General features: G+C 40.3%; 1 protein-coding gene across 2 annotated transcripts in view; it reads left to right on the top strand.

Annotated features, from left to right (window-relative positions):
* Positions 1–14,630, top strand: part of DOCK1 (dedicator of cytokinesis 1) — a 926,077-nt gene that overhangs the window by 171,108 nt on the left and 740,339 nt on the right. For both annotated transcript variants that reach the window (XM_033940914.1, XM_033940915.1), the window contains exons 14-16: positions 2,000–2,124; positions 3,595–3,693; positions 13,969–14,041. In XM_033940914.1, the coding sequence (XP_033796805.1) occupies positions 2,000–2,124; positions 3,595–3,693; positions 13,969–14,041 (297 nt within the window). The remainder of the gene's footprint in view (positions 1–1,999; positions 2,125–3,594; positions 3,694–13,968; positions 14,042–14,630) is intronic.

Genomic DNA, 14,630 nt, shown 5'->3' with positions numbered 1-14,630 from the left:
AAGAGAAAGACAGACTTTTCCTCTTGCCTGCATCGCTATAGGCTTTACCAGTCTTGATCCCGCCTTCCTCTGAAGTGACTTCCTGTTTTTGAAGGGCAGGATTGAGACTGGCAGAGCTTATAGCGAATAGCAATGCAGGCAAGAGGAAAGGTCCTGCGGCTTCTGCCTTCGTTCTTCTCGTCTGATTTAGCAGGGCCACAATTGAAGTTAGGGTAGGTTTGGTCTTTGTTATTGCTGCCAGGGCCGGATTAAAGATTAGGCCCAGGAGGCATGTGCCTAGGGCCTGAAATTGTTAAGTGGGCCCCAGAGCCGGCATTAGGGGGGAGCAAACAGGGCAGCTGCTCTGGGTCCGAATTTCTCTTCCCCTTCTTCCTCGCTTCCTGATCTGTTACTTTTCAGCGGGGTCCCGACACGGCAGCCATTCTTACACGCTGCCGGTGGCTGCCTGAAGCTTTCCCTCTGTGGCGATCTGGGAAGAGAAATTCGGACCGCGGGGCCCAGGATAGCTGCCCTGTTTGCTCCCCCCTAATGCTGGATTATGAGGAGAGGGAAAATGTGATATATGTGTTGTGGGAAGGGGATGGTAGACCTGGGGGGAGAGGGGGGTTGACAGAAGGGAGATAGTTATTGGAAATAGGTGGGAGTTGGAAGAATAGGGACACAAAGACAGATGCTGGACCTTGCAGGGGGCAGAGAGACATGGAAAATGCTGAACATGAGGGTGGAGGATGAAGACCAGAAGTAAGATGTTGTACATGGGTAGAGGGAGTAGGGAGACAGAGGGGATATGCTGGACATGGTGAAGGGGGAATAGGGAGACAAGGAGAAGATGCTGAATAAGGAATGGAGGGAGTAGGGTGATGGAAGGTATCTGTTGGATTAAGATGGGGAAGATGGTGGGTTGGCTGACTGACTCAGCAACAGGAAGAAAAAGAGAACACAAGAAGATGCTGGACATGGAGGTTGTAGGGTGAAGGAAAAAAAGCAGACTTAACTGAGTAGGACTTGACTGAGTAGATGAGAGATGCTGGACACGGGGTAGATGCAGTAACAAGAAAAAGGAGGTTCTGGATATTGGAGTAATAGGTAGGGACAAATAGACTGAAGACCTTGGAAAGAAAATTAAGAAAAGACAGAAGAAAGCAGAAATTGGGATAAACATGAACAAAATGGGCAGACAATAAAGGTAGAAAAAATAATTTTATTTCTATTTTATCATTAGGATATATCAGATTTGAACTATATATCCTGCTGGAGACATAACTGGGGACTGCAAAGGCCAGGCAGTGCTTCTTTAGCTTCCAGCTGGCTTAGAGCTCTGTCAGACCAGGGGGCAGTTGCCCTAGTTGCACTCCCCTAACACTATTCCTGTCATGTGTGACTGCAGTATTCTGTTAGCATGATATTTCTGTGTAGCATTCTGTAATAAATTTGGCTTGTTCAGTTTTCTTGATAGTAGAGGGGATATATGTGAAGGGAAGGGAAGGCAGGGGTTTTGTTGGTCCTTGCTCTGTATATTTGTATTTATAAAATGACAATTGTACAGAATATTGTTTCTTTTTATACTTTAATAAAATATATTCAATATAAAATCATAACTGAGGCTTGTGCAGATGGGATCAGATAGTTTGCGGGGACCGAGCTCATGGAGACGAAGCGGAAATGGTTTTTTAAAATTTCAGTCTTAGTATTTGCCGGTCCACAAAATAATTATTTTATTTCTGCCAGTCCATAGGTGTAAAAAGGTTGAAGAACACTGGTAACCGGGCTCCAAATTTTAAGGATTGTACTAGTGGAATGATGTTTTTCTGCTATTATACTTTCAAACTTGGTAGTAATACAGTAGTACACCATGCAATGAATTGTACCTTAGATAAATTCTTCCAGTAATGCAATATATTTTTGATAGCCAGAAAACAATAGGATATTAAGCAAACTGGTGAGGGTTTGTCTGTTGGAAATTTTTAATGGTTCCTGTTTAAATTTGTTCTATCTCTAGGTGATGTTCGAAATGATATCTACGTAACATTAGTTCAAGGAGACTATGACAGAGGCAGCAAAACAACAGCAAAAAATGTAGAAGTGACAGTGTCTGTCTATGATGAAGATGGCAAAAGATTGGAGGTATTCCTTGTTGTGTGACGATAAATTGGTGGCATCATTCAAGCATCCCTACCAGGAGATTCAGCATGATACTTTTGACATTTGCTCCTTAGAAGCAATGGCTGTTATTTTTGCGATATTTAGGGCTCCTTTTATGAAGCCGTAGTAGCGGTTTAACTTGTGTAATAGCGCGATCTAAACCGCCGGACGCGCTAGCTGCTACCGCCTCCTCTTGAGCAGGCGGTAGTTTTTCGGGTAGTGCGGGGGTTAGCGCTTGATTAAAAGTCGTGCGTGCTAAAGCTGCTAACGCGGCTTCGTAAAAGGAGCCCTTAGACTTCCTTTTAGAAAAATGTCTCTTACATTTCTTATATGCTGTATCTTAAATATTTTTTTTATATTTCTTTTTTTAGTGATATGTGGCCAAAGGATTTCCATACTTTGTTGTTCAGGCTACTCTTTTTTTTAGCAGAATAATATTTGTTTAAAATACTTTAAAATAACCCTCCCCATCACTTAAAATAGTACCACCTAGTTTGGTATATAAAATAACACATCATTTCAAAACTCAGGATATACAGACTTCCTCTTTTTATCTTCTCTATTTGTTAGGACTATACCTAAATACTTTGCAGCCAGGCAATTATCTTGATGCGGTACCTTTCCTGCGTTGCCCCTTGTGGTGGATGAAAGACCAATAAACATTGTGAATCATTTTCCCCCTCTGTATTACAACTTAAGCACCGTTGACCAATTCACAGAGAACCTGAATTACTAAAGATTTTCTCTTATTCTATGTATCTTGTTGAATAAAAATCTTACCCCCTGTTTTTACTAAGGTGCGCTAAGCATTTTACCACACACTAAAATCTACGTGCACGCTAAACGCTAACGTGTCCATAGATTAACATGCACGCGCTAGCGTTTAGCATGTGGTTACGTTCGCTAAAATGCTTAGCAAACCTTTGTAAAAGGAGCCCTTAGTATATCACACGCCACCAGATCAAATGTAAAGCATTTTGTTCTATATAAATATTTAAAATTGCCATTAGATTTTATAAACTTTTAAAGACTAAAGTGTGTTTATTTTTCACATCAGCCATGGAAGTCTAACCAGATCTATATATAGGCACAACTTCTCCCTTTCACTTTTAGACCTACCTTTATTTGTAAAACATTTTCAATTACCTTCCTGATGTTGTTTTTCCTTAAATGTTCTTCTACTTTCTTTAACAATTGTAGTTCACCCCTCTTTTCCTATGTATCACTAATTAATTGTGTGCATTGATTGTATGTTTACCTGTATAAATTGTTTTATTTTGTCCCCCCCAAAAAAAACTTTTATTGTTATATGCATTGAAATATTTGATACTGCGTTTATATCAAAATTTTAATAAACTTGAAACTTGAAGTCTGAGTTAAATATGGATGAAGAAAGCGTATGTATTTCATATTTTCTTTTCTGGTTGTTTTTTTTTTATTCTTTTCTGAAAGAATGTGATTTTTCCTGGTGCTGGTGACGAAGCCATCTCCGAGTACAAATCCGTTATATATTATCAAGTGAAACAGCCCCGCTGGTTTGAGACTGTAAAGGTATTAATGCCATTTAAATCATGTTTGTCTAAGTGCAGCTGTGCAGTAAAATCAGAATTTGTACAACATGTTAGTCTAAATTGCAGTACATGTTGGTTTCTATTTTTCATATACCTCTTACGTTCTAAGCAGTTTACATTGAACAGCAATTGTACACTTTCAGTATTTTCTCTGTGTCCCGGCGGTCTTACAACCTTAACTATGGTACCTGAAGTCTTACAATTTTGTAGATACTTGTTAGTACTAAATCAAATCAAATCTACAACCTCAGGTTTTCCTTCTGTTTGAATACCTCCGTAATATAATTTTGCCACATCTTGGTTGCAATTCTTATTTAGCGATCAAAAGGAGCAACATAAGCAAGCAAAAAGAGTGTAACATGCTTTTGTGTGATTTTGGATTTAACTGCTCTTCTTTTTTTGTAATAACACAAGGGGTGTTACATTCAGGCACAGTGCTGGAAATATTTTCATGTCCTTGGGAGGGTTACTTACCCTTCCCCCCTCTTTTCCAAAGGTGCGCTAAGCTTTTTAGCGCACGCTAAATACCCGCTAACACGTGCATGTTATCCTATGGCCACGTTAGCGGTTAGCGCGCGCTACATCTGCACTAAAACGTTTAGCGTGCCTTTGTAAAAGAGAGCCTAAATTTGTACTTTATGCTTTAAGGTTCCAATTCTATAAATGGCCAAATTTAAAAATGTGGAGAAAGGAATTCTTTTAAGAAAATGAAGACTCAGCTATTTGTTAATGCGTTTTTCTGAGCAATTGATTTCTATTATACTGAATTCATGCTGTACTGTACATTTTTATTTTATCTTCTTATGTTGAACAGACTTTTAATATTTTATGTATGTAACCCCTTGTGAATCGTTTTGAATAAAAATGGTATAGAAATTTTTACAATAAATAAAATTTAGGTAACAGATTGGTGCATCAGGCATAAATTGGGGGCACCTAAGGTTTGGACACCTAACGATACGCAAGGCATAAATTGGGGGCACCTAAGGTTTGGACACCTAACGATACCTGAGGCATAAATTGGGGGCACCTAAGGTTTGGACACCTAATGATACCTGAGACATAAATTGGGGGCACCTAAGGTTTGGACACCTAACGATACCTGAGGCACAAATTGGGGGCACCTAAGGTTTGGACACCTAACGATACCTAAGCCCGCTTTAGGTGCCACTAAGTGTGAGTCTAAGAAAGTTTATAGAGTTGTGCTTAGTGCCACACTACTGTTATAAAATCGGGTTTTACATGTGTGATGTTTACTAGTGGAATGATTGGTATCAAAATGTTTTCCTATATCCATTCAGTTGAGTGGGGAAATGATAATTCTGAAATGTGGTAAAAGGTAATTTTGATTTGCCTCATTTTTGATGTATTTACCATACAACAGGTTTAGCCAGCTTTGGTCACTGAGGTTCATTAGCATATATTTGTCTAATGAATGCCTAGGAAGACGATGACTTGGTTTGAAGGTCGTAAGCAAGGACTTCTGTATCGGTCAGGTTCTTTAGCCATTCCCTCTCCCTTAAATAAGCATTATTTGTGTATTCTGAAAACTGGGTCTTTTACATAGCTTTCAAGGATCAGAGATGTATTTAATTTCCCATAGTACATGAGAGATTATATTCCTATATAAAGGGTTTTCCTTTAATAATAAATAAAAAAGGTCATACTTGTTTGTGAATATTACCCTTTCAGTAGGCATGGCATGACGTTCACACCCGATTTTCCCTTCAGTACCTTAGTTTCATAAATGTGGGTTGACTGAGGTTTAAAATTTTAAAACAAACTGACCTCCTATTTGGTATGAACTATCTACTGTTGTATTATGTGGGCTAGAGAGTTTGCTGCATTAAGAAATGTCATGTGGATACAATCAGACCCTTTGTAAAAGCACATATTAGTTGATTTGGTCAGTGAACACAAACCCAACTGGCCAATCAAATAAGCCCTCCGATGTAGTAGAATGTATCTCTCTAGGTCTGTGTCAGGAAGCACCAGTTCCGTATAGGTGGGTTGTCTGCAGATTAAACCATGAGACTATGAAACATATCACGTGGCTTTTCTTCAGCTGTGGCTTTGTTCTTTCCACCCTTCCATACAGACTATGGCCCTCTTTTACTAAGGTGCGCTAAGTGTTTTAGTGCACACGTCCGTAGGATAATATGCACGCTTTAGCGTTTAGCGCTTGATTAGCGCGCACTAATATTTACTGCGCGCTAAAAAGCAATAGCGCACCTTAGTAAAAGAGGGGGCAAGTTTGTGTGGGGGGAAAAATCTTGAGCTTGCTCAGCAGTTATTTTACCCAGTCTCAACCCCAAAGTGACCTTTAATGAGGCTACAAGCCTAGTCCCCAGCACGACCCAAGAAAAAGAGAAAAGGGACAGAAGTTAGAGGTATACTTTTCCCTCCAGATTCGTGGGGGATAGGGGCAGAGCCGGACCGCGAATGGTGAAATACTGCAAATATCTTCTGGTCCGGCTATGACCCACCCCCGCCTCCCTCCCACCTTCCCCCCCCCGGCATCCTGGCCTTGCCTGGTGGTCTAGCGGGCTTTCGGGGCAGGAATGATCTTCCTACGCTCCTGCCCCATGCAGATCGCTCCTGCCATGAGTTCCCGTAGTCTCTCGAGACTACGACGGGAACTCCCCACAGCCATTTCCTATTGGCGATCTTCACGGGGCAGGAGCATAGGAAGATCGCTAGCCCGGGATGCTGGGGGGAAGGCTAAACTATGGGCTTTATTCTTTTTTTTCCCCCTCCCCCAAAAATCGCAAATATGTGAAATCACGATTTCCGAAACCGCGAATGGGGAGGGGGAAGTGTAGGTTCACCATATCATTTGGGGAGGAGGCTGACTGGGCTGCAGAAATAAAACAATTGTTTCCTTAGTGGCAATCTTTCCCCTCTGTGAGATAACAGATGATTTCACAACTTATGGAAATTATTATCTATGGAAAAAATTATCTAGGAAATATTTGGTTAGAAGGTCTGTAGAGCTAGAGAATAACATGGGGACAAATTTTTCCCCGTCCCTGCAGGAACTCAATTTCCCCGTCCTGTCCCCGCGAGTTTTGTCGCTGTCCCTACCCCATTCCTGTAAACTCTGCCTTTTCCGCATAAGCCTAGAACACTTATGACAGGAAAAGAACTTGTGGGGACGGGACAAGAAAGTTAGTTCTTGCGTGGATGGTGAAAAATTTGTCCCTGTGCCATTCTCTACTGTAGTACTGAAGTAGGAGTGTTAGCAGTAGTGCTGCACAATTCCATTCTGTTCAGAGAAGAAATGCAGCAGTTCCCCTTACAGCTGTTTTGAAGTGTGGCAAGAGGAACATGATCTAGGGCCCCTATGCTACAGTTGACAGTTGGTCTCATAATGACAGTTGGTCTAAGGATACAATTTGTCTAAAGACCGATTCATCTAAGTTCATTTGTCTAATGAACAAATGGTTTAAAAATTTAAATAATCAAGATATAGATTTGAAGTCATTCATTTGTCATGTGGCAGATCACTTTTTTAAAGTCAATAAAGAGAATATGCCACATGCTTTAACTAAGGTATTAACTCCATGTGGAATTATCCACAATCTGCACTTTTGTGCTTTTTAATTTTCTCACATTAATGTCTCACTTTATGAAATTACCTTCCTCCATAAAATCTGTGTACTAATCTTCAATTTCTGAACATCCGGTCGACATTGTATATCTGGATTTTCAGAAGGCGTTCGACAAGATCCTGCATGAACGACTACTTCGAAAAATTGCGAGCCAAGGAATCAAGGGTGAAATACTCACGTGAATTAAAAACTGGTTGGCGGATTGGAAACAGACAGTGGAGGTAAATGGACAATACTCGAACTGGAAAAGCGTCACGAGTAGAGTGCTGCAGGGTTCAGTCCTTGGACCCCTGCTCTTCAACATATTTATAAACGACCTGGAAACTGGTATGACGAGCGAGGTGATTAAATTTGCAGACGATACGAAGTTATTCAGAGTAGTGAAGACACAGAAGGATTGCGAAGACCTGCAATGCGACATAAACACGCTCGAGAAATGGGCCGCAACATGGCAAATGAGGTTTAACGTGGATAAGTGTAAGGTGATGCATGTCGGTAACAAAAATCTTATACATGGATACAGGATGTCCTGTGCAGTACTTGGAGATACTCCCAGGAAAGAGACTTGGGAATGCTGGTTGACAAGTCAATGAAGCCGTCCACGCAATGTGTGGCGGCGGCGAAAAGGGCGAACAGAATGCTAGGAATGATTAAGAAGGGGATCACAAACAGATCGAAAAAGGTTATCATGCGGCTGTATCTGGCCATGGGACGCCCCTACCTAGAATACTGCATCCAGCACTGGTCGCCGTACATGAAGAAAGACACAGTATTACTTGAAAAGGTCCAGAGAAGGGCTGAAGGAGTTGCCGTACAGTGAGAGATTAGAGAAACTGGGCCTCTTCTCCCTTAAAAAGAGGAGACTGAGAGGGGACATGATCGAAACACTCAAGATAATGAAAGGAATAGACTTAGTAGATAAAGACAGGTTGTTCACCCTCTCCAAGGTAGAGAGAACGAGAGGGCACTCTCTGAAGTTAAAAGGGGTTAGATGCCGTACAAACGTAAGGAAGTTTTTCTTTACCCAGAGAGTGGTATAAATCTGGAACTCTCTTCTGGAAGCTGTTATAAGGGGAAACACAAAGTTATAAGGGGATTCAAGACAAAGTTAGACAAATTCCTGCTGAACCAGAACGTATGCAGGTAAGGCTAGACTCAGTTAGGGCACTGGTCTTTGACCTAAGGGCCGCCGCAGGAGCGGAATGCTGGGCACGATGGACCACTGGTCTGACCCAGCAGCGGCAATTCTTATGTTTGTATGTTATCAAAATGACTGAGATCTGTATCTTGCTGTAGTTTTTTTTTGGGGGGGGGCATCAGTATCCTGCCTCCTTTTGTTCAAACCAATTGAGCCATTAGACTGATTGTCTCTTAGACCAACTGATCAATTAACCATCATGTATTGTAGACTAATTGTCTATTAGCAGAACTGTCATCGGATCAATAGTAAGGGATCATGCTTGAGGGCTCTTTCATGCAAAATATCTAGCTTCAATCAGAGAGAGGGAGGACCAGGTATAGTTGAAATTCCATGAAGAAATAGAATTGCATAGGACTGCAACCTTCTTTTAAGTCTCTCTTTAGATAAAGTGAATTTGCTTACCCTTTAACAGATGGTCTCCATGGACTGCAGAATTTTAATCAGCCACATATATATATGGATTTGACATCATTCTGATGTCTACAGGTAGGATAGTTTTCTCAGAGCCCGGAATTGCTTAGAAAACTTTGAGCATATCTGGATGCTCTCTCCAAACGAGTCGACATTCCTGCCCATACTATAGCTAATTGAATTGCATTTCGACTGAAAGAGGAGGTGGGAGGATTGTGTGGCTGATTCATTCTCTTCGTCTTAGAGAAAGTTCATTACTGGTAAATACTTTCTCTGTGGACAAGCAGGATAAAATCAACATATACGGCTGAATCGAGCATGCAAAGATAATTAGCAGTTTTAGCTATCTTCAGCTAAGCCTTGCACTCAGGGGTAATAATTGTGATAAGATGAAGGAAAGAAGAATGAGAAACACATACATAACCATTAAGTATGGAATACAACATGAAGGAGAGAGCTGTCGGAGAGCTGTTTGGAAATGTCCACTCAAGGAAAGTGAGAGTAATAATAATAATAATAAATAACAGTTTATATACCGCAGTACCGTTAAGTTCTATGCGGTTTACAAAAGATTAGTGAAGTACAAGTTGAGATAATTTAAAGGATGTGGGAACAATAGGGAGAAAGGGTAGGAACACCGTTAAAGAGGGGAAAGAGAGGAGTGGGTCAGCTGTCTAAGTATTTCAGGAATAGGTGAGTTTTGAGGCGTTTCCTGAATACCTCGTAAGTGGTGGGCAACAGGAGTTGTTCTAGGTCTTTGCCCCATAAAGCTGCTTGATGTGAGAGAAGATGCTCATGGTGATTTTTAGTTTGCAACCTCTAACCGGGGGAGAAACGAAGTGCAAGTGGGAGCTTCTCTTGTGTCTGTTGGCTGAGAAGGAGAAGTGGTCGGTGATGTATTTAGGGGTTAGACCGTAGAGTATTGCGCCATTCTAAAATATGAAGAGAATATAGTCCATATCCTGAGGGAAGATATGATTGAAGTCTACAAAATCCTGAGTGGATTAGAACGGGTACAAGTGGATCGATTTTTCACTCCGTCAAAAATTACAAAAAGTAGGGGACACTCGATGAAGTTACAGGGAAATACTTTTAAAACCAATAGGAGGAAGTTTTTTTCACTCGGAGAATAGTTTAAGCTCTGGAACGCATTGCCAGAGGATGAGATAAGAGCAGATAGCGATGCTGGTTTTAAGAAAGGTTTGGACAAGTTCCTGGAGGAAAAGTCCATAGTCTGTTATTGAGAAAGACATGGGGGAAGCCACTGTTTGTCCTGAATCGGTAGCATGGAATAATGCTACTCCTTGAGTTTTGGCCAGGTATTAGTGACCTGGATTGGCCACCGTGAGCCTTACTGGGCTTGATAGACCCAGTAAGGCTATTCTTATGTTCTTATAAGTGCACCATCTGGGCAATTCTGTAAGCTGGCATGCCTAAAGAAGTGTGCACCAATGCCATCCTATGCTGGAATTCTAAAATGGAATCTTGGCACCAAGATAATGTGTTAGAACTATTGCTGAGTGCATAGCATTGGGTCTCCTAAACTGAGCTGCTAATTTGTACAGTTGCCTCTTTTTGCTATGATTTCCATTCATTCGGACTACAAGAGACTTCTGATTGAACTAGAGGGCAGTCCCGGGAAGACCAGGTTGGGTTGAGGCATGAAGATTATCTTCAGATAAATTTGTTTTAGGAAATGGATTGATTAGTGAAGGAAACCACCGGTTTATTCTGGGTTGCACATGCCCAAGCAAGATGAACATTTGGCATGTAAGGTGAAATGAAATGTCAAAGATTAGGGGATCGTGTTACTTGCTATTGGTCGCTCCAAGAGAGACTTCCAGAGTTTGCTTTTTCCTGAGAAGTTTGGGTGTGACAGAATCCCAGGAAATGGACCTGTTAGGAATGTGCATCCCACTTACATGGACTAAATTCAAAAGCCTGCTAGCAATTCAATGTAGTTGTGAGCCATCCAATGTGCATTTATTCATTTCATTTCACGTAGTGATCTGTTTATTTAGCTTCTTATATGTCTGAAAGCTATTAAAGCGGCATTCAGGCACCGGAAGTATTTATGTTGAACAGCCTGTGGGAGTATTCTCTCCCCTCCGAAGACATTTAATTTGTCTAGTTTAATGGGTGCACTTTCAAGGTTGTTTATTTACTTTATAGAGTGTTGAATTAATAATAATAGAGGATTATATCCCTCCTGTTAAAGGAGGAACAATTTTAGGTTAAATATCTAAGTGAGGTGCTGTCACTTAAAAGCTTAGAGGTTCAATACATACCACATATTTAAAGACTGCTAACATAATGTTAGGTAATCTAAAAGCTATTAAAGGCAAAAAGGGCGTCTTAAAAAAAAAAAAAAAGTGTGGGAGGGAATCCAACTGCAGAAAATAGGAAAGAGCATAGCATTGACAAGCTGGAGGACAATTATTATATGAGGTGAGTGACTTAAAAATAAACTATCTCTGTTTGGCTTAATATATTCAGGAGAAGTGATAACAGTTCCAAGCATTAGAAATTTCTCCCTCAAATCGTCTTCCAAAAGCTAAGTAGATAGTATAATATACATCATTACTGTTATAGGTTAAGAAGGGATTTAAAATCTTTATTGTAATAATTCTGATGTTAATAATGTATTTTCATACAGTTTTGTTTTTTTTTATTTTTCAAATGTATACATTGTCAAGGTCAAAATATCAATAAAGAAAGTTAAAAAAAAGAAATTTCTCCCTCAATAACAAACCGTTTGACTTTCAGTATAATTCTCTGATTTTTCAGTGAAATTTCCAAAAGACCTCAGCGGCTACTCTCCAAAACATTATCTATTTGCAACGTGCCTCTCGCGGCGAGAGGCATATCCTGTAGGCCAGGGCTGCCCAAGTCCAGTCCTCGAGATCTACTGGCAGGCCAGGTTTTCTGGATATCCACAATGAATATGCATGCGAGAGATTTGCCTGCACCGCCTTCTTGGTATGCAAATCTCTCTCATGTATGTTCATTGTGGATTATAACAGAGTGTGGCACGTGCCCCAGGAATATACCATTAATACTAATCTTCAAAAAAATTTTTTGATGATACAGTTCTATGCTCAGAGTCCACCAATCAGTTTAATTATTGTTATACACTCCAAGTAATCCCCAAATATTTTACATTTAAAGAAAATTATGAGCCTCAGCCCCGCCACTCCACCGCGTCAAATATCTTTCATAGCGGGAGCTTTATGTGGTAATATCCTCATCGGCTCTTTTCTTTTAATCTAAATCTTTTCACTTCAATTGATTTAAAAAGTGTACTTCATGCTACATTTAGCTTACCGTAATTGTTCTATTAAAGTGTCTACTGCTTTATCATTTCATAATTACCGCATTTCATAGATAAATTAGAAATAAATTAATAATAAATAAATTTTTTTTTAAAAGACTTAGCTTTCAAGCAAATTTTGATTAAAAGAAATGAGTCGATGAGGATATTACCACTTAAAGCTCCCGCTATGAGATATTTGACGCGGTGGAGTGGTGGGGCTGAGGCTCATAATTTTCTTTAAATGTAAAATATTTTGGGGTTGCCAGGAATATACTACGGCATTTCTTATGCTTTCTTACTTTAATATATCAGGTCCTCAGGATGTTAGCACCTATGGTGAACAAGAGCAGAATGGCCAAACAACCTGACTTATGGTCCCTTGAGAATGAGACTTCTAAACTCTGGTTCTAACAGGGATGTGGAGGCCAAAAATTATAATTTTGTTTAGTATCCCGTGCCATTTTTAAAAAAATAGTTTTTTGTTTTCTGGCGTAATTAACGGCAGCATGGCATTCTCTGAACAGACAAAGCCAGGGGTGTCCAATGTCGGTCCTCGAGGGCCGCAATCTAGTCGGGTTTTCAGGATTTCCCCAATGAATATGCATTGAAAGCAGTGCATGCAAATAGATCTCATGCATATTCATTGGGGAAATCCTGAAAACCTGACTGGATTGCGGCCCTCGAGGACCGACATTGGACACCCCTGGACAAAGCGATGAACTTATTCCGTTTTGATTATCAGACACTGACAGGAAGAAACTTCAATCAGATTACTATGTTTATGTTTGATTTATTATGTATGTTCTCTTGTGAACTGCCAAGAATTTTGGATTATGTGGTATATAAATAAATAATCAGGGGTGTGTTTTATTTCTCAAGTACTGGTGATATAGATCCCCCTCTTTCTCCCCCTCCACCCCCCAAAAAAAACCCCTTTAGTTTTTTTTTCTGTTTCTGGTTAAAAATGGCATGTACATCCCTATGAAATACATGAAAAGCCAACATCTTGGCTTGTGGTTCCTGCCCTACTAGAGTAAAAGCTAGCATGACCTATAGCATGTGCTTTTGAAGCTGGTAAAATGGTCAGTGCCTGTAAAGATAGCAATTACTAGAACTGTTGATTTCCCCAAGGTACAGATTCAAAGGAACCTGAGAGCATCTTTCATAAGAATGTGGAAAAAAATCCCCAAGCCTAGGGTTGCCAGATTTTCTAGTCAGAAAATCCGGATCTCCTAGACCCGCCCCCAGGCCCGCCCAGCTCCACCTAGTCCCGCCCTGTAACACCCTAATCCCTCTCACAGTCCTGCACTAGCCTGTTCTTGTCGGGCAGTTAAGAAGTCCGCACATGTGCAGATTTCCTCCCTGCCCGACGCGATTTGAGGAGGTTTTTCAAAATCCGGACAAAGTACCGGGTTTTGAAAAGCCATCTGGACCCCTGGATATGTCCTCAAAAGGAGAACATGTATGGGGAATTCCAGACTTCTGGTAACCCTACCCAAGCCAAATGGGTGAGCCATATGGATAGGCATCTGTGTGCACCTCCTGGTGGTGGTGAAAATTTGCAGCTGTGATAGGTGCAGGTGTGTTTTAATGGTTTCAATTACTGTAGTATGGTAAAAATCTCCTATATCTAAAATCTACTTTCTGTGTTTGTAGCCCTTTCATTGCTTATAAATAAATCAAGTTCTAACATTTTATTATGTTATCCTTTTATTCTAGGTCGCAATCCCCATTGAGGATGTAAATCGTAGCCACTTAAGATTTACTTTTCGGCACAGATCATCTCAAGATTGTAAGGATTTTAGTTTTATGATTTGTAATAATTGTTTTCCTCATGATGCTGTTTTATTTTTTATTTTTTTACCTGGGCTGTTTTGAAAGATCTAGGTCAGCCTGGGGCCAGTATGGTGCTATTGGTTAATTAGCTTGTATTTTTCCCTTTTAGTATCCCCTTAGTTTTACCTTACACTATCACTTCTGTTCTTATGTTTTAGAGATATGGGCCTAAAACATATTTGTTTTGCGTCATTTTCCCATTTCGTTTCTGAGGATGTTCATTTTATTTGGGTATCTCGACCAGTTTAGGGGAATAATGTTAAAAGTGTTCCCTCTTTGCAGATAGTACATATTGTTTTCAAAGAGGGCCTGTTGTTTGCAAACAAAATCAAGAAAATGTGCCTTTTCCTCTTGTTTTTGTTATCCTTTTTACAACATGGGGTATGTCATTGACATTTCTCGTGTCTTTGCATATTACAGCCCATCCCTAATCTGTTTCTAGAAATGTCTCTTTCTCATTTTGTGTGTGTTGTAGGTACGTCCGTATGCTTATGGACTGCCTCTATTTATTGTAATCTTGTATTATAAACTGCTTAGTTGCGACA

The sequence above is a fragment of the Geotrypetes seraphini genome, chromosome 4 (assembly GCF_902459505.1).
Source record: "Geotrypetes seraphini chromosome 4, aGeoSer1.1, whole genome shotgun sequence".
Lineage (NCBI taxonomy): Eukaryota > Metazoa > Chordata > Amphibia > Gymnophiona > Dermophiidae > Geotrypetes > Geotrypetes seraphini.
The sequence above is the reverse complement of the archived record's forward strand: the minus strand, read 5'-3'. Positions and strand labels throughout refer to the sequence as shown.